At 37.5% G+C, this 25948-nt stretch overlaps 1 protein-coding gene across 2 annotated transcripts in view; it reads left to right on the forward strand.

The window, feature by feature from the left end:
- LOC150106396 (protein SERAC1-like) overlaps positions 1 to 25948 on the forward strand; it is a 281390-nt gene that overhangs the window by 222131 nt on the left and 33311 nt on the right. For both annotated transcript variants that reach the window (XM_090393115.1, XM_090393116.1), the window contains 2 exons: positions 2783 to 2880; positions 23320 to 23508. In XM_090393115.1, the coding sequence (XP_090249241.1) occupies positions 2783 to 2880; positions 23320 to 23508 (287 nt within the window). The remainder of the gene's footprint in view (positions 1 to 2782; positions 2881 to 23319; positions 23509 to 25948) is intronic.

The following is a 25948-nucleotide window of genomic DNA, read 5'->3' on the forward strand; positions in this document are numbered from 1 at the left end:
TGTAGGGGTTGGTAGTTCATCATAAAAAAAAAAGAATTGAAAAATCTCTCCCAGAAAATAATACCAAAAAATAACAATAAACAACAGAAATTCAATCCCTCTGTTATACCTGATAAGTTAAGAATGTTAAATTTTCACTTATCATGGTATAACGAGCAAAGAAGTAAAAACCCTGGAAAATGATTAAGTAAACATGCTTGTTTCTAAGTAGGTATCGTTGTGAAATTTAAAAATATTGAATACATTAATTTAAGAAGAAAGAGATAATTAATCAGCTCAAGAAGAATTTATAAAAAAATCAAAAATAAAGGGAATTTAGATAAATATGTATAAAACAAAGTTGCGAGATAAAGTGCAAATTAAGAGAGTTATGGTTTTTGTGTTGATATTAAATTCAATATAAGAATAACTTGTTAAAAAAACATAAAAATGAGCTCGAAGTTCGGGGGGGGGGAGCAGGCAGTTGCCCCAAGCGGTCGCTTGCTTGGCACGTGGGGTAAACAGACAGGAGAGAACGGACGTTGTGAGGTCATGTGACAAGAAATCGAGGTGCCGGATGAACAGCAAAGTTTTGGTTTTTTACCAATAGGGTGAACATATAAAAGGGTTAGGACCTCACCCCCCCCCTGAGGGGTTCTCTTGGTTTTTTCATTGTGTGGAGTTCTGGATTTCCTGGAGTAGTGCAGGTTTAGCCTGGTGCTGGTTCGGGGATGGCTGCTGAACAATACCTCTAGACTAGGATCGGGTTACCGCGGGTAATCCTATCCTAGATTCCCGCAAGGTAACTTCAGACCATGGCATTAAAAAGTCAGCAGAAGCATGCGCCAATATTTAAGCTGGTAATTACTATGAAGTCCTGACCCGGGGAAGATTGAAGGAAACAAAGAATTGGCCTAATGAAACAGAAGATAGACTGAAGCAGATGCAGAAATATGGAGGTACCATCGAGTGGAGATAAGTAAAGTTTGTTATTTATATGATTGTAATCTGAATGTGTAATGATATGTGAACCTTTATTAGTGAAGGACTTAGATACAATTATAGGTCAGGACTATATAGCACGTGTATTTTATAGGAAGTCATGAGTGAATAGTAACTAAGTGAATCTGAATATTTGTATGTTGAAGAATGCTTAAAATTACCAGTTGTTAGTATGGAAATTAATTAATGGAATTTAGTAGCAATTAGATGTTAGAGAATTATTAACTCGTGTGTGAATTATTTGAGGAAAATTGTGTTTTATAAGAAGTCATGAGTGAATAGTAACTAAGTGAATCTGAATATTTGTATGTTGAAGAATGCTTAAAGTTACCAGATGTTAGTATGGAAATTGATTAATGGAATTTAGTAACAATTTAGATGTTAGAGAATTATTAATTTGTGTGTGAATTGTTTGAGGAAAATTGTATTTTATAGGAAGTTCTGAGTGAATAGTAACTAAGTGAATCTGAATATTTGTATGTTGAAGAATGCTTAAAGTTACCAGTTGTTAGTATGGAAATTAATGCAATTTAGTAACAATTTAGATGCTAGAGAATTATTAACTTGTGTGTGAATTATTTGAGGAAAATTATGTTCAGAGATCGTACCTGATGAAGTTAAGCTAATTAATTGATTTAGATTAGAATGTGTCTTATTTAGAGTGATGATTGTTCATGTATGTTAACTATAATTTTAGAAACTAATAAACCTTGCTTGAATTTAACTAAATATATGAGTCTGTGTATAGAATTCGATGCACCACTTGTGAAATTTATTACGGATCTGAGCGGGAAATTAATTGAGTAAGGTTAAGGCCACGATTGCAACCCTAGGTCACATGAGTATATCTTCTAACTTACTTCTTGATTGAGTTATTATCTTTAATCTAATAATTCTAAGTGGCACAGTCTAAAAATATAAATTTCTTAGGATTTTAAGAGAGGTAAGGTTCGAGGACTCTGTCACATTGAATCTTGGCTCTACCCTGAGGCTATTTCTTTGTGTGATAGAGACGCCACGTGACCCATGTAGAAGAGACATCACTTTTAATGGCTTGATATAGAGATTTGAGGATCGATATATAAAAAGAGGAAAAGGAAATATAACACCCCCCAAAAAAACATTCAAGTCAAAAACTTGTTCAAATGGATTTTTCCAAAAAACAAAATTGTCTTTACCAAACTTTCATGGGTGGAATTCACTTAAATGTATTAACTAATAGAAAATGCAAGAACATATTTGATTTTGTAATTTCTCCTTCCTCATTCATATAATTATTCCATTTAGCATAGTAGCCTCATGCCAAAGTAAAAAGATAATGTAATATATTTCCAATTGATTTTGGAATGCACTTTTCAATTATTGTTACTTTCCTTCTCTGTTAGCATTTGCTTGGCCTTGACTTGTGACTAATATCACAGGTTCCTACATACTACTGAATAGAGTCAAGAGTTTGAAACAATGAAACGATGCTCTGTAACAGAACCTTCAAAATGCTGTGCCATGATTAATACTGGACTATTACAAGACCTTTGATGATTCCATATGATCAATTTGCATTTCTGTATTTGCATATACCTGCAATCAATAGGTTACAGAACTACTATTATCATTTCATTTAACACTTTCTATTCAAAGTGAGAGCCAGAAGTTTCATAGATCATACGGTCTCGAATGGAATATATTCATTTTCCCTAAAATACAGCCATATCTCGGTCTTTCACTGATGTCAAGAAAATGGAATCAGTTTATATTTAAAAAAGTGTATTTGTTGAAAAAGTATATGTTTTCTTAATTTCAGGCATTCATTAAATAAAAGAAGTGATGAACTTTTAAAAAAGCTTCTGCTTGGAGGAGTTGGAAAGAAGCCAGTGATTTGGGTAGCTCATTCAATGGGAGGTGAGTACAGCAGCAATCTCATAACCTAAAATATCAGAATTCAAAATTATTTTCATTTTATAGAATTCTGCCAGAATAGAGGTAATGTTCTTCATTCATCATATGAATTATATTTATTATATTATCATTATTACCCCCTCCATGGAGTCGGCAGACTCATCGTGAAAGGTTCATTCATCTGACAACATCTATCATGCTGATTCTTAAAATCCTTAACACTCCCTTCATTAATATGTTCTGGTAATGTATTCCATTCACTCACAATTATCCATGTAAAAAATCTACTCCTCACACTCCTCTTCACCACACTCTTACACAACTTCCAGGGATGGCCTCTGGTTCTTCCTCTCTCACCTTCTACTCTTTTTATAATCCCCTCTTGATTAATCTAGAGGGGAAGAAATTACTCAAACTTCAACAAATTTAGTTGCATAAAACTATCCAAATTTGGGAAGCATTCATATTTCAGTCCAATAGCCAAGAATACCCTTTTTAACTCACTGGGGGGGTTTCTGTTTAGGACTTTAGGATTATGTTTGGTTGCCATGCTTTATCTTCATTTACCCAGTGTAGCATGTACGTGTTCCCTGATGATCACAATTTGATTTTGCTGAAATATTGGAAATATTAATTAAAATTTTATTGTGATTAATATTAGTATGTTGTAATTTCCTTAAAAATAGTTATGAATGGCCAACGTATAAGCCTTACCACCACATAGTAAGATGTAATAAAATTAATGTACACAGTGGACCAGAAGTCCTTAAACAATTTTAATATAAAATAATAAAAAAAAGTTACTGTGTTGTAAAGGGATAAAAAAAGTGTGACCTATGTGTCAATAGATAGGCAAATTTCTGAAATTTTCTCTGCAACACCACTCTAGCATTTAAGATCAGGAATTGTGGGATATCACTTGTTGATATGAAATTTAAAAAATAAAGGGGGGGGGGAATTGTCTCAATCAGAAGCTCTCTGTGTTAGTCGACCCTTCATAATAAAACCAGTAACCCATAACCAATAGAACAGATGATGAAACTTTTTAAAATTTTGTAAAGTATTACAAAATTTTAAAAAGTTTCATCATCATCCAAGAAGTGAAGGCTGACCATATACAGGTGAAGTGAATGTTTCATTCACAAACTAAGTATTACTGCAGAGTCCCTCTATGTTAAAATGAGCTTCTTCTGGAGAACTGCAAATCTTAAGAACAACTGTCTTTCGAATTTTTCGGAAGATTGCATCTATTCTCTTCCTAGATGAAGATGTGTATGGATGTGGATGCTTTGGAAAAGGATGACAAACTTCATTATCATTATCAAATTCCTGCCATGTACCCTCAAGGGGTGTACAGGGTATGATAGTACCACATGAAAAAATTGCATCATTACTAACTTCCTATCTACAATTTTCCTCCAAATCAGTCTGTTACTTGTCAAGACTCCAACATTATCAGATCTTATATTTCTATTGTCTAAGGCACTTTGTACCGTATCAATCCACCTATAACTTGGTCTTCCTCTGGGTCGTTTTCCTGACAACCTGGCAGAGAACACTTGTTTTGCTAATCTTTCCTCTCCTATTCTATTTAAGTGACCATACCATCTGAGATTAGCTCTGCTAACGCATTCCTGGATGCTGACAATGTCAAGTTCTTTCCTAATATCCTCGTTTTTAATATGATATTGCCATTAATGCCATCTGCTCATGCCTCTAGGAATGAGTGTTTTACTTCTGACGTGTTTTACGTGCTGACAAGTGTTTTACTTCTGACCCAGCTCTCAGATCCATAAGTTAAAACTGGTTTGAACACTGTCTTGTATACAGCTAATTTAGTGTTCTGACTAATTTCTCTCTTATTCCATATGAATTTATTCAGTTGACTTCCCACCATAACAGCTTTGCTGATTCTGTTGTCTATTTCTATATTTAATTTACCATCTTCACTAAAAATCGTGCCTAAGTAGCTGAAATGTTTTACTTGTTCCACAGGTTCTCCATTCACAACACAGCTGACATTTTCAATGATTCTGCCTATTTTCATTGTCTTTGTCTTTTTATTGCTGACCTTCATACCATATCTATTACAACAGTTATTCAATTTAGTCAGAGAATCTTCCAGACTTGTAGCGGATTTATTTAGAAGTATAACATCATCTGCATAAAGCAAAGAGCTGACATTAACATCTCCAATTTTGATATCATGTTTAATACCACTTTCCTTTATAATGTGATCCATATAGATAATGAATAACAGAGGGGATAATGTACATCCTTGTCTCACACCAGATTTAACATTAAACCATCTTCCTGTACTTCCTTCAATTCTAACTTCTGACTTACAACTCAAATAAAGACTAAGTATTGCTTGATATAATGCCCCATTGACACCATATAACTGTAGTGTATTGAATAGCTTCTCTCTTGGTACCTTGTCATATGCCTTTTCCAAATCGACAAAACTCAAATAGAGATCTTTGTTATATTCCCATGATTTCTCCACTATTTGTCGTAAAGTGAAGATCTGATCCTGACAGCCTCTATTTGGCCGGAATCCAGCTTGTTCTTCACCCAGCTTTTCTTCCACAATTCTTCTCAATCGTTTCTCAAGTATACTTGCATAGATCTTGCCAGGAACACTTAGTAGGGAAATACCTCTGTAATTCTCACATTCAGTTTTATTTCCCGTTTTATGTATGGGTACTATGAGAACTCTACTCCAATCATCGGGAATTCGTCCCTCTGTCCAGGCTTTCTGAACAATGCAGTGCAGCCACTGTAAGACTTTTATACCACCATACATCAGCATTTCTGGTCGAATATCATCTACTCCTGCTGCCTTTCCACATTTTAAGCTTTTGATGGCTTTTTCTACTTCCAGTATGGATATGTATTCCTGACTGCATGCCTGGTCAGTGTTTTTTACCACTGTGCTGTCATCACTGTTTGTTTTATTTAGCAGTTTTTCAAAGTAATTACTCCATACCTTAAGGATATCTTTTTCTTCTGTTTTCATGTTACTTTTATCATCTCTAATTTCTTTTACAGCACTCTTTCCTCCATTCCTAATCTTCTTCAACAACCTCCAGAATATTTTGCCACCTTCTTGATATTTATTTTCTATATTCTTGCCAAAGTCCTCCCATGACTTTTGTTTAGCTAGTTTTACACAGTGTTTAGCATTCTTGCATTTGTCTCAGTATTCTCTAAGAGCACAAGCTGACTTAATTGCCAGGAACTTTTGATATGCTTTCTTCTTTTCCTTCAGTGCCTCTTTAACTTTCTGTGTCCACCATGGAGTTCTAATTTTTCTATCCTTGCAGACAACTTCACCACATGCCTCTCTAGCTGAATCAATTAGCTTTCTTCAAGGCTTGCCACTGAATCTCCAAGGTTTGATTCCTGCTCTCAAACTCTTTCATTTTTTCTTCAATAATCTTTGTGTATTTTAATCTACAGTTCACATCTGAGAGCCTCTCAACTTTTATTCACTTTAAAACTTTCTTACATGTTATTCTTTTCAATATGAAATTCAATTTTTTCCTGCTCAAGACTAAATAGTGATCACTTCCAATTTCAAATCCTCTGTACACTCTGGTGTCCTGCACCAGGGAGAAAACATCACTATCAACAATAACATAGTCAATGAGACTTTTCTTTTTCCTTGCCTCTTCTCTCCATGTGAATTTGTGCACATTTTTATGTTGGAACATGGCGTTAGTAATAACCAGTCCATGTCCTGAGCAGAAATCCAACAGATATTTGCCATTATTATTAGCTTTGCTATTTCCTCCAAATTTTCCGAAAATATTTTTGTATGTGTCACAGTCATTTCCTGCTTTGCTATTTAGATCCCCAACAAGGACCAACTTTTCCTTTTTCATTGTGTCAGTTGCTTTTTCTAAAGCATCAACTTTAGAAAAAGCAACTGACTGCCTGCCATTCAAGAAGATTAGCCTCGTATTTTGTGTTGAATACTATGGCTACTAGTTCTTTTCCTTGATTGTCATTGCCTGAATATAACATTTTGTATTTATTGCTCAGAAAGATCTCACCAGTTTTGGTCTTTTTTGTTTCAGTCACCCCTATTATGTCGATCTGGTACTTATCTAATTCCTCAGCTAGCTCCATTTCTTTGCCATTCAGGCTTCTTACATTGATAGTACCGATCTTTAACTCTGGTGATGTTGAGTTGGGGTTTGTTTTCAGATTTGTTCCAGTAGCTGACTTTTCGCTGTTCGCCCTGGTTCCCTGGCAAAAACAACGGGGGTTTTGTTTAACCGGGCGATGCCCCAGCCGGCATGAAATTTTGTCATGTTGTACCATCATTTTTTATTTTGGTTTAACAAATAAGAATACAATTTGGTCGGCTAAGTCCCAAATTGCCAGTCCATCCTCGTTCATTTAGTATCCAAGTAGATACCCAACAAGGTGCACCACAAGAAGGTGAGGATTGGACATTGGGTTAGAAGCCCTGGTCGGTTCTCCGCATACCTTTAAAGGCTATGTAGAGGTGACAAACTTTTCTCTGGAAACACCACATAATGTATATAGCATTTGCAGAGGAAATGGTTATATAATTGAACAGATGAAAATTTTATTTGTGGTGAGGCAACATTTCATCTCTCTGGAAAAGTGAATTGGCAAATGGTGAGATTCAGAGTTATGAGAATTCATATCATATTACTGAATGTGTGTGGGACAGCACCAAAGCTCGTGTGTTATGAGTTATTGTTCATTCATATTATCAGATTCTTTTCTGAACTGATAATAACAAGGGAAATGTATTTGGGCATACTTCAACTCTTCACTTACAAGTGGAAGATGTCAAAGACACAATATACCAGCTGGATGGAATTCTCCCCACTAATGGAAGATGTGCTTGTGACTCACCTTGATATGAAATGTCCAATCAGTGGATCAGAGGGTGGTCCTATAGCATTTGCTCTCTCCCACAGTCATCAGACATTATACTAATTGACTATTGATTTGCATGGAAGTCTATAAATGATAGAGTGTACTCTACTGAGGTTGATAGTACTTGAGAATCTGAAAATATATATCAAGAATATTTTCACAATCATTGATAAAAGCATGCTTGCTTACTCACAGCAAATATTAGAGTTTCAATGGAATGTGACTGTCTAACAAACCATGCTCATATTGAGATATACTAGATGAATGCTAGCTTCATGAACCCTCTGTCTGTTGGCGTAAATCATAATTTTTTCCCTCATGCATTGTTAGTTTTTTATTTTATTTATTTAATTATTATATTTTATAGTATAACAAGACTTTTAGTTCTCCCTGTATGTATCAATAAAGAATACTAAACTAAAATACATACCTTACAAAATAAACAACGGGATAAACAAGAAAAGTATTGCAGCATGAAAGAATAAATAAGATGGATAAATTCCATCTTGTTCACATTGAAAATGAATACAGTCAGAATCAATGGAAAATAACAATGAAATCAAAGTTGGAATGAACTCTGAGGAGTAGAGCAGATGTTGTGTCCTTACAAGAAGCCTTGAATTGACTGAGTGAATGGGCATGAGAGTTGGAATGCCAGTTCAATGTTGTGAATCGTAAAGTTTTTAAAATTTGGAAAACGAAAATAGGATTTAGAATTTACTCTTGGTGGGATATATTGTTGGAGTTGGAGGAAATAAGAGATTTTGGAATGATGGCAGATAAGGATCTAAAATTTAGAGGACATATTTGCCAAAATTGTGAGGACAACACAATGAATTCTAGGAATGATGCAGAGGACACCGACTTGTAGAAGTAAGGAGATTCTGGTTCCATTGTATAAGGTTCTGATTAGGCCACATATGGACTACTGTGCACAGATTTGGTCATCTGGTTTTCAAAAGGATTCAGAGGTGACTGACTAAGGTAGTTTCTGATCTCTGGAATGTTGAATATGACGAAAGGGTGAGAAGATGTAATCTACAGAGTCTAATGGATAGGAGGAAAAGAGATGATATGATAGAGACATACAAGTTGATAAGGGATTATTATAAGATTAACATCGAAGAGGTTTTTCATAAAATGGTGGGAGATTGATTTAGAACAAGAGGTCATTCCTGGAAGCTGTATAAGGAGAGGGTGAGCAAAGGATGAGAAGCAGGATTTTTGCATGGAGAGTCGAGAATGATTGGAATGCAGTGCCTGAGAGTGTGGTACCTACAGAGAATATGTTTAAGGCATGGTATAATGAGCTGTGTGTATGACAAAATGGACCTTCTAGATCAGTGCTTCCCAAACTTATGGATGTAAAGGCCCCTTGGAAAAATTAAAATATTTCACGGCCCCATCGGAAAAAAAAATTGTAATACAGACATATATTATTATAATATTTATTGTATTTATATTCAATACAAAACATACACAGCGAATATTGCAAAAATCAAATGCAAACATTACATTTTTAACATCTTACATACACATTTGACATGGCACACTTAGTCTTCAAACATTTTTTAATTTGTTTTCATTATATCATGCCCCCCCCCCACACTCAACAAAACTAATGGCCCCCCAAGGGGGTGGCCGTAGCCCACAGTTTGGAAAGTGCTGTTCTAGATGAGTCTTTGACTCCATGGGGTCTTAAGGTAATAATAATGTACAGAAATGCAATGAGGATATAGTTAGTTACTAAGACCATGAGCTGTAAAAAAGGTGAGATCTCTCTAAACGATAATCCTTAAATATTATATTCTGGCAATAATGATGAGGTAAAGGAGGTATTAGTTATAGATTTCAACAGTTGAAAGATTTAATTCTTTGTCCAGTAGAGGACAAAAAGCTAGGTGTTATTCTGTGTGAGGCAAAAGAAAAAAATATAAGTTTTTTATATTAATTTTTATGGATTTTATTACAGAGTAAATTTTGCCTGAATTAGTTGGGATTGAGTGTGGTGTGTTTGCATTTTCAGGTGTTTGAGTTGGAAGTACTTTTCTAATATATTGCTATGTGTGTTGTACCATTTTTTCTATATTTTCAGTTATGGCAGATGTCATGCTTCTATTTACTGACATGTTGGCACCCATCCTACCATCATTTTAAGATTGCAAATAGAAATAAATATATTATTATTATACAGGTATCTCCGTGGAGTCAGAAGACTCATCATGGGAGATCCATCATTATCATCTTACACACTTACCATCATTCATACTGTACCTATCATACTTCTCCTTAAACTCATTCACTGATGAAACACTCACAACCACCTCTGGCATCCCATTCCATCCATTCATTGCTCTCCAAGCACAAAACCTAGTCCTAACACCTTTACTAACTACACTCTTACACAATATTCACTGGTGACCCTTGTCTCCTCTCCCTTCTTGCCATGTACTGAAAAATGTCTTCGGTATCAGTCCTATAAAACCCCTTTAATAACTCGAACGTTTCTATTATGTCTCCCCTTTTTCATCTGTCAGCTAATTTTTGAAGCCTACAGACTGTCAATCTGTTCTCATAGCATTCCGCAGCCCTGCCACAATCTTTGTCACTTGCCTCTGGATCCTATTCACAACTTCATCAGCATGGAACCTGGGAGTCCAGATCTGTGAGCAGTGAGTGATCCATGTGTGGCCTTATTAAAGCCTTATATAAGGAAATAATAACCTCTTGCTTGTTAGAGTGTTCTTCAACAATACATTATATGATGTGCTGTTTTGGTTACCTTTGCAATATGCCCTCAAAACTTCACCTCCCTGTTCACAATCACACCCAACTCCCTGGCCTCATCAGTTTCCTACAGTTCAGTTCTATCAATATAGTATACAGCTTCTGATCTCTTCCCAAAGTGCATCACCTTACACTTCTCTATGATAAACTGGGAGTCATTTACCTTTGTCCATACTGCTAGTTTGTTTAAATCTTCCTGCAGGATCTCTACATCACCTTCATTTACCATTACTCTTCTTAGTTTAATATCATCAGCAAACAACTGAATATTTCCTGTCAAATCATTTCCTATATCATTGCTATACAAATTAAACAATAGAGGACCAAGTACTAAGCCCTGTGATATATATCACTGGTCACTTGCTTTCTCCTAGACTCATCTCCTCCAGAAACCACTCTTTGATATCTGTCCATCAGCCATCCTCTATTTCAAATCATCAAATTCATATCCATCCCCATTTGCACCAATTTATGCAATAAAGTTCTATGCAAAATCTAACAGTATTATTGAGTAGACATTTCCCCTTATCCAACTCCATTGTCACTTTAATTATATAAAGTAAGCAAATTACTAAGGCAAGATCTGCCCTTCACAAAACCATGTTGTCCCTCATAGAGTATCATATTCATATCTACCCAGTCCCGAATTCTGTTTTTCACTAATTTCTCCAGTACCTTAATCATCATTCTTGAGATGCTGATTGGCATATAATTTGCTGCTTGTCATAGAGCCTGCTTTATGCAGTAGGATTATTTTGCCTTCTTTTGACATTCCTCTGTAGTGGGAAGGCGCCTTCCATTGGCACCTTCCCACTACTGTGGCTTAAATTAAATAGCTTGGTCAGAGGAACTGATAATTCCCTTGCACATTCTCATAATACAAGGGTGGTATGCCATCTATTCCCATGGTTGTGTTTGTATTGAGGCTCTGCAATATTTTGAGCATCTCCATTTCTTCAGCCTCTATTCTCCTATCAATCATTGTCACATCATTGTTATCTCTCCATCATCAGCACTTTTTAGTCATCCTTCCATAATCATTCCTCCTTTTACTTGCTGCATGGCAAAAGAACTCCTTAGGGTTTTTTTTGGCCTCATCAGCTAGCTTTCTCTCATAATTAGCCTTGGCCTTTCTTACCATATTGGTCACCCTTCTTTGCCTGCACTGTATACTGCTCATGGGCATGCTGATTACCTATTTTTTGTGTACAACTCCTCTTAATGAAGCTATTCATCCATCCATCCATCTAACTCATACCAGATTTATCCTTCTGACTCTAGATATACATTCAGATATTGCTTTCTTCAAACATCCCCTTGACCACCTCCCATGTACCAACAACATCTCTCCTCTCAAATTCTTATGCCATTGCTTTGCTAAAACTGTCTCCTCAGCTTGTCATAATCACCTGCTTTGTAGTTCCAAATATATCTCTCTTCTTAATAGAAAATCTGCATGTCTTATAATCTCTCAGGTCAGGACTACATGATCACTTTCTCCAAGCAGAGGCAGCTTATTTAGATTGGTCACTGTTAAGTTCTCTAATGTATGATCAGATCCAGCACTCTTGAACCTCTTGTCTCCCTTCATTGCATGTTGCCTCTTGTAATTATCCCTCAGCAGCTGTATAAATTCTATTTCCGTCCCTCTGTGGCCATTTCCCCCTCCCAATCTATGTACTGAAATCTCCCACAATAATTACACAACCTGTATACATCATGTTAACTTGTGAGTGCATGATATGTACATTCTCCTGTGTATCTCCAGAATTATAGCAGCAGCCAATTACATATTTAGTCCTGTTGGCCTCTGTGAGATAGAGGCCAACACCCAAATAGCCTCAAATTAACTGCCCTCTGAATCCTTATTTCCCTGATGTACTTGTATTCTTTTTGGCTTTAATTTCTTTGCTGTCATTAGCAACCCCCTCCTCCCCATCCTGTTTCTTCTGTCTTCTCTAAAGACACTATGTCTCTTGGATTCTATTCCTATGATTATATCATTTGTGGCCAACTACATCTTACTAATGCCTATAACTTTTGGCCAAGTTGTGTTAACCAATGCCAAAAACCCCTCAACCTTATTTTAAATACTTCTGGCATTAGTATACATAAACTGCAATACTCCCTTCATCCCACAATCTCCCTTACACTTTGTGTTACATAGATGACTAAAGTTAACCTGGGATGCTACATTTTGCATCATGTGATCACTCTCCCACTTACTAACTTCTAGGTTTCTTGGACGCATGCTCACCTGCATCTCCCCCCCTAAACATTCTAGTTTCCCCGACTTTGTACTTCCGAACTCTCACTGAACAACACTTTCTGAAGACTCCTGACACCAAATCCATTAGATGCAAGCCATTCATCTTATATAAATCCTTTCTTCCAGCAAAATTACTCCACAAACTCCACACCATTCCTCCTGCTGCACAATCTGTACACTGATTCATTTGTGATCATAGCTCTCCATCTCACCTTACCTCTATCATACCATGGCAACAAACTCACAACTTTTACTTTCTTGCTCTTCTTTTTTGCATGCAAATCTTTCAAGGAAGTGAAATCAAGAAAATATTTCATATCTTCTCACATACCACACTTGTCACCTGCTAAATCATTTGTACCAACCCAAATAAACATCTCTTTCACCTTAACTCTCTGCATCCTTACAGCATCACTGACATCCTTTATCTTAGCCCCAGGAAAACATGATTTCATCAAACTCTCCTCAAGGACTCCTTATATTACTGAATCGCCATACAAAATCCTATCTTTATTTTTACACTTTCACTTTTTTATTCTCTTCTTTCTTTCTCTTCCTTTTCTTTCACTTCTGCATCTTACCATCCACCAAGCATTTCTCCAACCATTCAGTCTCACATTTACTTCTGTGAAGAACTCCACATAAGTACACTATCTTTTCCATTACATTCTGGTCATTCTCTTCATTTTCCACTATGTCATTTGTAAAGTCACTCATACTGCTTGCAGCATTAACTACACCAATCGCATTAACATACATTTCGTCTTTCAACCCACCACTTTTACTCTTCTTACTCTTTTCACACTCATGACGTTTACTCTTGAAACACTTTTCCCAGTTTCATTCTCTTTCCAAAAATCTTTTTGCACTTTTAAAAAAAAAATTTTTTTTTTTTTTAAAGATATATCTGGACCACACACAAAAGGTCACAAGACTATAGCACACTAGTGCCATGTGGGGACAAGAGGAAAAGAAAGGACGGGTCTGTTCACATTTTGCTTGAACAGCTGAGAGTTGTTATCTTTAGGGAAGGCAGAATGGGGGAGACTATTCCAAAGGACAGAAGTAGATGGAATAAAAGAGGAGGCAGCAAAGTTGGTTCGGTGAGTTTTAAGATGGACTGTAAGAGGTGTTGGTTAGCAGTGGCTCTTGTTGTAATGATTTTGGAGGATAGTGGAGGAATAATAGTGTCCAATTCAGCAGAACACTGTCCATGAAAATATCTGTAGAAGAGGCACATATATTATTTATGAAACTGAACGTCTATGAAAGAGGGATTGAAGTGGGTCTATGTGGGAGGGATCATGGATAGAGTTGAGCAATCATAGAGAGGATTTTGTTGCACCACCTCAAATATCGGAGCAATATTCCATGGCTGGGAATATTTGAACTTTATATAGAGTTAGCCGCTGTAAATGTGTGAAGTAGTGTCTTATGCGAAAAAATACCCTTAGTTTTTTAGTGACTGCAGAAGCTATAGTTGAAATATGGTTGTGCCAGAAAGATAGGAGGTGCAGGTCAGTAAAAGAAGAGAAATCTGATCGTGTTTGGATATCTCAGTATTACTGAAGGTAAGGGATGCATGCTCTTCCTTGCGAGCGATTAGACAGAACTGAGTTTTGGTGACACTGAAGTTTACAAGGTTGTCCTTGTCCCATTGGGACATAGTTAGGAGATCTGAGTTCAGGTCACTAGTTGTGGTAAATCTTGAGGATTCTAGTACTTGAACACTACAAAGGTTTGTCAAATGAAAAGGAGGAATGGAGTGTATTATTTTCAACAAAGCTATAGTTAGGATTCGAAGTCTGTGAGAGCAGGTCATATACAAGAGGAAAAGAGTGGGTGAAAGAACAGAACCTTGGATTACTCCTGCATTGGTGGGGAAATGTGAGGAGAGAAACCTTCCACCATGACAAGTAATGAGCAACCACTGAGAAAGTTGGCAATCCAGTTGCAGAGAGGGGAAGGCAGACCATAGGGTGGTAATTTGGTGAGTAGGCTCTTGTGCCAAATCTGATCAAATGCTTTTAAAATGTCGAGGGCAACCACGTGAGTTTCTCCAAATTTCACCATGGCTTGAGTCCATAGGAGAGTGGTGAAAGCAAGAAGATCAGCTGTAGATTGCAAGTGGCGGAATCTATACTGCTGGTCACTGATTAGTTGGTATATCTCTAAATGATTCAAGCATTGGTTGTTGATGAACTTCTCCATAATTTTTGAGAGAATAGAAGTGAGAGCAGTTGGACAGTAGTTCGTTGGTTGACTTTTATCACCTTTCTTTGGGGTGAGGATGGATTTGGATCTGTTTCCATGTTTTCAAGTAGAACAGTTGAATAGGATAGATTGAAGAGGTGATACAGGAAAGGTGTTAGTTCTGGGGCACAATTTTTGAACACAATAGGTGGGATACCATCAGGACCAGATGCTTTGTTTGTGTTCAGGTTGTTAAGGATTCTTCGAATTTCTTTTTGTTCAAAGACTATGTGGGATGGAGGAAACTGCCTAGATCATCAATGCAGGAATTGGAAGAGAAGAGTGATGCAAGTAAGTTGGCCTTGTCCATTGTGAGATGACTACAGTACCATCTGGATGTGAGAGCGGTGGAAACCTGTGTGGGAAGAAGTTGCACCCAATGGCCATGGCAAGGGACCAGAAGGAGCAACTGCCATTTGACCAGGAGGCATGTTTGCAGCATTTGGCCCTTTCAAAGTCTGACTTGGACTTGGTGATGTTTCTTTTACAACTGTTGCAGGTTGAGTGGAGGCAGAGAGGGCAGCTAGAGTTTTGGTCCTGAGCCTATTATGGTAAGCAGGGTTTTTTTTTCTTTTTCGGCATTGGTACACTTTTTTGAGAACCAAGGCTTGGATTGTGGCTGAGAGTTTGGACTGGAATAGGGGGTGAAAGCCTTCATTCCTCTGAGGATGATTTCTGTTATTTGGTCTGAGCAGAAGAACTGAAGCTATGCTATGTATTTGGATCAGAAGAACTGAAGCAGTAGTTGGACCATGGTAAGGAGGAAAAGAAGTCACGGCAGTCTTCCCAGTTCACTCTTGTAGTGTCAAAGAACATAAGACTTAACTGGCAGAAGAGCCTTGTATGAGGTTGTGGTCCAAGTTTCCAAGAGGAAAACCGACACCCACAGTATACCTGGAAGGGGAGCTTGTTAGGAAGATGCCAAATGCGTTGTCAAATTGGATGGGGGGGGGGGGAGTTGTTTGGTATTCTGGTGGGAAGATTGATGATCTGAGATAGGTCATTGCTGATGCTGCAGCACTGACCTATGACATGGTGTACCGAACATAATCATGCATGTTAAAATTACCTGCTGTTGTTTTGCACATCAGTGCCATAATGCACAATATAGTGTACAATGAAACAAATAATACATCTTTAAAAATCAGAAAATTAAGTGTATTACTCTTAGTTAATCCCACAGACACTCATAAATATATAATGATGCAAAAAGAATGATTGCCGCTATGTGTAAGTAGTGAATATTGCTAATATTTACTGCTTTCAGTCTCATTCATGTATGAATGTATTCACATATGCATACAGATGAAAACAGATAAACAAAATTAGAACAACACTTAAATGTAAACACGTGACAATACATGCTGTTAACTGCTGGAGGATAACTCCATCTATTACTTCCACTTGGTTATACTATAAATGAAAGATACCAAGAAATTATATAGTTTTATCCAAGTGTAAGCCAACAAAGTTTGCACCTGAATTATTTTCAGGACTGGGGAAACTTTTATATTGAAGTTAGTGACTTCACATCACTTGCCTTAGTATCCCATAATGTAAAGCACATATGTTTACGGGTATGTATAAATCTGCAAGGATATGTCGTTCTTGTTGAGGTTCAGTCTGTGAATGTGGGCTTAGCAACTTTCTTTGTATAATCTTTCAAGTAAAAAATAACTTTTGTGTAAAACTTACATTTTAGTTTAGTTTTAGGTTTTTAGTTTATTTTTTAGTTTGTATACATACCCTTAAGGGAATGTGCTTTGCATTATGGGATACTAAGGAAAGTGATGTGAAGTCATTATCTTCAATATACGAGTTGCCCCAGTCCTGAAAATAGTTCAGGTGCAAATTTTGTGTGCTTACACTTGAATAAAGGATTAAACCAAGTATATAATTTCTTGGTATCTTTAATGAGGAGTGTTACTTAGGATGACTTCCCAAAATTGGGAAAGTTTGAGATAGTCATTCTTGTTGAGGTTCAGTCTGAGAATGTGGGCTTAGCAACTTTCCTTGTATAATCTTTCAAGTTGAAAATAACTTTTGTGTAAGACTTACATTTTAGTTTAGTTTTAGGTTTTTATTTTATTTAGTTTGTTTTATTTTTTAGTTTTATTCCAGCTGGATTAAAACTGAAGTCATACACAAAATTTATGTTTTACTTGAAAGACTATATAAAGAAAATTGTAATTATAGAGATCGAACCTCAACAAAACGACTGTCTTTCTCAATTTTGAGAAGTCATCCAAAGTAACACTGCTCATTATTGTTCTAATGAATTAGTAATTATTATTATTTAAAATAATAATATTTTATTATTATTTTAAATAATAATAATAATAAATTATTACCAACACTCCTATCTCAGTATCTCCCATAATGCAAAACACATCTCCTTGCAGATATGTATAATGTTATGCATTAAGGGAAGGGCCACTACCCAGACTAGTTTCGACCTTTATTGAGGTCTCTTCAGTGGGAGCCAGGCCCAAGTGGAGATACCAGGCAGAAGCATTAGCAAGGTCATCTCTACCTATAGGGGTTGCCAAATGGTGTGCCACCCTTTTTTAATAAATCACTCTGGATTTAGAGAAAGATGTTGAAAGTTTATTTTTCACTTGGTTAGACTATAATAAATTTAGTTTAATCCTTTATCCAAGTGTGTGCAAACAAAGTTTGCACCTGAAAGTATCTTCAGGACTGGGGTAAAGTGGTACAACACCGGGCAACTCCTTGCAAAGGTGGAGCAAGCTACCTACACTCCTATCTCAGTATTTCCCATAATGCAAAACACATCTTGCGATCTCCACTTGGGACTGGCTCCCACTGAAGAGACCTCAATAAAGGTCGAAACTAGTCTGGGTAGTGGCCCTTCCCTTAATGCATAACATTATACATTATACATATATTATGTATAATATTATACTTATTATACATAAGTTTGCACCTGAAAGTATCTTCAGGACTGGGGTAAAGTGGTACAACACCGGGCAACTCCTTGCAAAGGTGGAGCAAGCTACCTACACTCCTATCTCAGTATTTCCCATAATGCAAAACACATCTTGCGATCTCCACTTGGGACTGGCTCCCACTGAAGAGACCTCAATAAAGGTCGAAACTAGTCTGGGTAGTGGCCCTTCCCTTAATGCATAACATTATACATATCCACAAGGAGATGTGTTTTGCATTATGGGAGATACTGAGATGGGAGTGTAGGTATCTTGCTCCACCTTTGCAAGGAGTTGTCCGGTGTTGTACCCCTTTACCCCAGTCCTGAAGATACTTTCAGGCGCAAACTTTGTTTGCACACACTTGGATAAAGGATTAAATTAAATTTATTATAGTCTAACCAAGTGAAAAATAAACTTTTAACATGTATGTATGTATGTATTATTTAAAATTTATTTTTTAGTTATAGATGGAGTTATCCTCCTGCAGCTAATAGCATAATATTGCCACATATACTTACATTTTAAGTGTTGTTCTAATTTCGTGTAGCTTTTTTTATCTGTATGCAATGTGAATGCACATAATAAACAATATTTCCTTACATAAGTGTCATTATTCTATAATTATTTTTATCATCATTTAAATATTGCATTTTGCACAGCATCATGCAACATTTTGTAGCATGTTGTAGCTACTGCATGTATGTTTCCCTTCAGTTAAAATGCGGCAGGTAAGAGACGAGAAGTGCATCTTTGCATGAAATATAAACAGTAAGAAGGACTGAGTTAGTTGGATGATTTCAATATGAGTAACTCTGGTTGTGGTGCAGCAAAAATGAGTAGGTGCCAGCAGAGAGAGAGATGAGACGCATGATCAAGAGGGAGGAAGGTGAACATGAGGTGGCAATGGACTTGAAATTAGGTAGCATGACTTGGAGATATGGAGGGCCCGAAGGATAGTTGACTATATCAGTGAATTTTGAGTGAGGGAAGAATTCTTGGTCTGGGTGGGTGGGGGGAGCAATATTAAGAGAAGTGGAGGGTATGAAAAATGAGTTGATTCATGTGAAGGGTAAGATTACCAAACTTGAAATGCTAGCTGATGTGATTAGATGAACAAGAGTAGGAGTGAGAGAAAGTTATAGGAACATGAGAAGAAGAGAGAATGGAAGAACCAAGGAAAGAGAGAAAATTAGAGAAATTCAAGAGCGTCGAGGAGCTAAGGATAGATGAGAAGGCAAATCAGTGAGAGAACAAGAAAGGAGAGTGTCAGAGGAAAGAGGGATGCAGATGAGCAAGGAATTAATAATGTGAGGAGGTCTGGAATATGTGAATGTTTGGAATACATTTGAATGTAAGTGAGGGTTGTACGTGAAAGATGGACTGCATTTGAACATGAAAGGATGTAGATTTCTGCAGAGATTACTGTTCTCTGGAAAAGTGAGTGTGCTAGGGCAAGGAGGAAGCTATGTCACAGTGGATGGTATCAAGGGCAACTTCTGAGAGAAGAGATAGTCACTTAGAAGATGAAAGAATGTATGGTATGTTGCAGAGTCGTATGGAGTCTGGAGGAAATAATATTGGATATAGAAATACTGATAATGAATTCATGTTTCTTTATACAAATGCCAATGGCGTTAGGAAAAATACGAAATGAATTTGTGACTTTGATAGCCTCAGCCTATCCAAAGATTATTGAAATCATTGAAATGTAGTTGAAAAGAAGAGGAGGCAGGAATAGAAGTAGAAGAGTATAGCATAATTCTGCAGGATAGGATGCTTCATACTCAGTTGGCTGAATTATATTAGAAGTGGAGGAAGCAACTGGTCTTTAGATGATTGTAGATAGAAGTTTGAAGTGTAGAGGATTTTTTATTATTATTATTATTTCGGGCGACTCCAGGAGTCCTTAGACTCATCGAGGGAGGCCCTAAACATCATGTCTACACAACTATGCGATTACATTCTCACATTATCTATCATATCTTGAACTTGTTCATCGTCATAGCACCCACAACAGACTCTGGCAGCTTATTCCACTCATTTACCACTCTAAAAGTAAAGAACCCAGCTCTAACACCCCTGCTAACCACACTCTTGCCCAGCTTCCATAGGTGTCCCCTAGTTCTCCCACCACCAGTCCTGATCTCAAAAATATCCTCTGAATTAATCCTATAGAATCCCTTTAGCAATTTGAATGTCTCAATCATATCTCCCCTCCCCTGCCTATCAACTAGTTTCTGCAACCCACAAATCTTCAACCTGTTCTCATATGGTTCATTCCATAGACCTGTTATCATCTTAGTCACTCGCCTCTGGATCCTCTCCACCTCCTCCCCATCAAGAAGGAACCGAGGTGACCAAATCTGGGCACAGTAATCGAGATGAGGTCTTATCAAGGCTCGGTACAGAGGTACAATAACTTGCTTGTCTCTGCTCGTCAAGGTATTTTTCAACAACCAAGTGAGTTGATGAGCTGCTTTAGCTACTTTTGCAGTGTGCCCCCTAGACTTCATCTCCTTATCCACCAACACTCCCAAGTCCCTGGCCTCATCAATCTCTTGGAGTACAGTTCCACCAATATGGTATACTGCTGCTAATCTTTTCACCCCAAAATGCATAACCTTACATTTTGTCACATTAAATTGACATCCATTCTCCTTAGCCCAGAACTCCAATCTATCCAGGTCATCCTGCAAGACTTTGACATCTTCTGCATTCACTATTGCCCTACCCAACTTTGCATCATCAGCAAACAAATGAATTGTTCCACTTAGATCCTTCCCTATATCGTTAATGAACAGATTAAACAGCAGTGGTCCAAGAACAGAACCCTGCGGCACACCACTAGTCACAGGCCGTCTTTTGGACTCCACTCCTGAATAAACTACTCTTTGATATCTCTCCATCAACCAACCACCTATCCATCTCACCAACCCTATATCCATTCCCATATGTTGTAGTTTACGAATTAGTATTCCATGTGGTATCCTGTCAAATGCTTTTGCCAGGTCCAGCAGTATCACTGTAAATCCATTTCCCTTATCCAGTTCAGCCGTCACCTTGTTATAAAACTTGAGCAAGTTACTGAAGCATGATTTACCCTTCACAAAGCCATGCTGTCCCCTGTACAGTATCTCGTTTTCATCGATCCATTCCTGTATTTTTCCCTTGACTACTTTCTCTAAGACCTTGACAACGACTCCTGATATGCTGATCGGTCGGTAATTTGCAACCATAGTCTTGGATCCTCCTTTGTGCAGTGAAACTATTTTCCCCTCTTTCCACACCTTCGGGACTAAGCCAGACCTGAGCCACGATATATTGCAAACGTTGTGAAGACAACCTAGAGAATTGCTTCAATGTTGAGAGGATGACCAATAGAGATAAAAGGATAATGGTTCCATTGTTCCATTATATAAAACTCTGATCAAACTACATCTGGATTGCTGTGCTCAAATTTGGACACCAGGATTTGATGGGGATGAAATAGACTTGGAAGTGGACCTCTCATGATGAGTCTTAATGACTTTATGGTGGTCAGGAATAATAAGAAGAAGAAGAATAGCAACTATAAGGTTGAAATCTGAATAAGGTTACTTCAGTAGCCTCTCTCAGATTTCAGTCTTAGGGCAGTGAAAGTACTGTCATAGTAACCTGAGCATCTCTTGTACAAGATGGCGTTTAAACCAGTTTAAGTTATGGATCTGAGAATTGAGTTAGAAATATAGCACTTGATCAAATTCTAGAGACCACAGATATGGGGGTTCTGAGAAGAATTAAGGGAGTGAACCAATGGCAGAATCATGTTAAAAAGGAACCTGACATTATTACCATTCAAGAATCTGTCAGCAGAGCTAATCTAAGGTGGTATGGCCACCTAAGTAGACTGGATGAAGAAAGGTTAGCAAAACAGGTGTTTGATGCCAAGATGGCAGGAAAGAGACCCAGAGGAAGACCAAAGGTCTAGGTGGATTGATTCAGTTAGGCATGCCTTAGAAGCATGAAATGTTAGATATGACAAGATTGAAGTTCTCATAGAACTTCAATCTTGGGGGGAAAATTGTTGATAGGAGATTAATAATAATGTAAACTTAATCATGTAGTTCTGTCATTGTAACATGAACATACTTTGGGGATTCAAATCAGGAAATTGATGATGATAATGAAATAGACTTGGAAAGGGTGCAGAGGCAGATAACGAAAATGATATTGGGACTGTATACAGCATTGGTTTTGAGGATAGGCTGAAGGCATGCAAAATGCATAGTTTCTTAGATAGAAGAAGGGTGGATATGATTAAGACATTTAAGTTGTTGAAAGGCATTTACTGAATTCTCGTGGGAGATTTTTCATGTGTTAAAATGAGGGGGAAGGTACAAGGAGCCTTTCCTGGAAATTTCAAAAGGAAGTAGTGAGTAAGAGTCAAGTTTTTTACTGAGTGATAGGAGCAATGAATGCATTGCCTGTGAGGGTGGTGAAAGTACAAATGGTGGATGCACTTAAGCAGTTCTTTCATAGACTTTGTCTAACATTGTATAACATGACCTTTCATGATGAGTCTTAATGACTTCATGGTGGTCAGGAATAATAATAAGAATAGCAACCATAAGGTTTTAATCTGAAAGAGGTTACTTCAGTAGCGTCTTTCAGATTTCAAACTTAGGTGGTGAAAGTGCAAATGGTGGATGAGCTTAGGCACTGTTTTGATAGAGTTTATGTTGTCTAACATTGTATAAGGTGGACCTCCCATGATGAGTCATAATGACTTCATGGTGGTCAGGAATAATAATAACTATAAGATTAAAATTTGAGTGGCTACTTCAATAGCCTCTTTCAGATTTCAGCCTTATAGTTGCTATTCTTTTGTAAATCTAGAAATATTAATGGAAAAAAAAACAGTTATTAAATAAAGCTCTTAATTTCCATCATCCATATCTATTCTTGTCTTCGATCTTTTCTCAGTTTTAGTTATTGCTACTATATTTGTTTTCTATCCTTTTAATTATTTGTTGATTATTTCATTTCTTTCATATAAATAATTGTAATATAAATAATACAATAATATAATTGAATTCCTCTGGCCTATCAAAGTTTGATAACTTGAATTGAAATAATCACTAAAATTTTTGAACAATCTAACTTTCATTAACATAGGCTCAAAAATTTTAGTAATTTCATTAATTTTTAATGAAACATGATCATAATATCCAGTATCCTGTTTATTTAAATTCTAATGTGTTTTCAAATTTTCATTATAATTAGGATTACTTGTTAAAGAAATGCTACTTAAAGCTGTGAACAGTAAAGAACAGAACATTAAAGCATTAGCAGAAAATACAGTAGGGATTGTGTTTTACAGTGTTCCTCACAAGGGATCATCAGTGGTAAATATGAAACCCACTACAAAACTTCTTTTCTGGCCATCAGCAGAATTAAGAGAACTTAAAAGAGGTTAGTTTTTATGGATTAAATTAAAATATTCCTGGTAGTATTTACCTGTAGCAGTAATTATATATATATGAGGTGATATCAAAAAGTTTCGAGACTAGCTCTATTTACCAGAAATTACTTTATTTATCTATGTTTACACACCATAACTTTCAAAATAGTCTACTTGCATAGCAATACAGCACTTCCAGTGTTCCTGCCACTTCTGCAATGTTTCCTGGAAGTCTTCTTTTCGAAGCATGTCAAGCACTTTCTGCGATTCGTGCTGAATCTCTGTAATTGTGTCAAACAGCAACCTTTGAACTGGATCTTCATCTTCTTGAAGAGGGCGAAGTCTGCAGGAGCCAAATCAGGCAAGTAGGATGGGTGTGGAAGTGAGATCATGTTATTTCCAGCGAGAAACTCACATGTGAGGAGAGCTTCGTGACAGGATTCATTGTCATTGTGGAGCATCCAGTTTTTCATGCACCACAGATCTGGTCGCTTTCGCTGTCGAATGTCCTCCCTCAGATGCCTTAAAACCTGCTAGTAGAACTCGTTGTTGACAGTCTGGCCCCTGTGGACGAATTCTTGATGCACAATGCCGCAAATGTCAAAAAAGACGATGAGCATGCGCTTGGTCGAGCTGCGGATCTGCCTTGCTTTTTTCAGTCGTGGAGATGATGGGCTCTTCCACTGTGAAGACTGTTGCTTCATCTCAGGGTCGTACCCGTACACCCAAGTTTCGTCACTGGTAATGATCCCCGACATGAAGGACGGGTCATCCACGACACACTGACAGAGTTCTTGGCAAACTTTGACGTGGTGTTCCTTCTGATCCTGGGTCGCAGCCTGGGAACGAACTTGGCGGTAACATGGCTCATGTTCAAATCACACGTGAGGATTGCCTGGACTGTTCCGTATGATACACTGACAATGGCCGCAATGTTGCAGAGTGTTCTCCAATGATCCTCATGCACAAGTTGCTGAATGGTTTCGACATTTTCAGGGGTTGAGCTCATTGAAGTTCTTTCTGATCTCTCGTCATCTTCCAGTGATGTTCTTCCGCTCTTGAAGCACTAGTGCCACTCAGAACACCTCGAACGACTCATTGCAGCATCGCCCTAAACTTTCCAAATCATGTCAAACGTCTCTGTGGCAGATTTGTCCAGTTTCATGCAGAATTTCATGTTCGCTCTTTGTTCTTGCTGTCCATGATGAAATCATCGACGTGGTTACGCACATGGTCAGAATAGCACCAGTTACACAACTCCCAATGTACACAAGACGATGTCTTTTGGACACTGATTTATGATGGTCGGTGCTCACTGTGGCTGTGCGTGCTGTCATCTTTTGGCGTGTTACAAAACTAGTCTTAAAACTTTTTGATACCATACCGTTTTTGATATATATATATATATATATATATATACCATATTTACTTGAATGTAACTCTCACTACTAACTAAATAGCTGTATGACTCTTGTCAAATCCTTCCCAATATCATTAATGTACAAATTGAATAACAGCGGATCAAGCATTGATCCTTTATGCCACTTGTTATTATTATTTTAATCTTTGTACTGGTTATGGGCAGTACTACCCTTACATCGCATCCAGACTTGATATAAGCCTAAGCCTTTACAAGTGTTTTACCCTATGCCTGTTCTAGTTATCATTGTAGTCATTCTCTGGTGGCAACACCATTCCACCAGTGTGCCCTGTAGGGCCCTCAAGGAAAGAACTTTTATATCCTTCTGCATAAGCCCAAGCTGTTTTATGTCCTTATAGCTATCTGCACTCCATACGGCATGTAAAGAGATGGTGGCGCTGTAAACCTCAGAGTTTCCCCATGATCCTCCCGTATCTTACTAACTAAATCTTGGTTATTCTTATAATAGTTTACCTTATTATTATGGCTATAGGCTAGTGGGTGCTCTGTTTCCACCACCTGGGCATCAACTACCCAAATGTCACCATCTCTTTTAATCACTAAGTCTGGCTTACGCAAACCTGTGGAGGTACTATAATGTGGTTCCACAGCAGTGTCCCAACCTTTGTTCAGAATGGAGACTACTGCATCATGCCTCCACACATGGACCCTGTGGGTGCAGAATGAACACTGGGCTTTATAAGACAATGTCTCACTGTAATGGCAGCCAGCCCTACAGTTTGAGTCGTCACTACCCCCATCGAGCTGTGCGGGCTCGAGTGGGCAGGGCATTGATCCTTGTCCTGATAAGGTCAATATACTCGAGGCACCAGATATGACTCTTTTAAAGGAGTCAACTACAGAAATCTACAGAAAAAATCTACAGAACAGTGAAGCAGAGATGCCCATCTCTTGTGTTCTGTGGGTACTGACTCAATTAAGGTACCTTGATAATGGGACCAGACTTTAGCCTGCCTAAAGTCTTCTTGTATTAACGTTCTATAGAAAGCCTTCAGGATCAGATCCCCTGT

Source organism: Typopeltis vanoorti, chromosome 5, assembly GCF_054136105.1.
Source record: "Typopeltis vanoorti isolate ZY-2024b chromosome 5, IOZ_Tvanoo_1.0, whole genome shotgun sequence".
In the NCBI taxonomy this organism is placed as follows: Eukaryota; Metazoa; Arthropoda; class Arachnida; order Uropygi; family Thelyphonidae; genus Typopeltis; species Typopeltis vanoorti.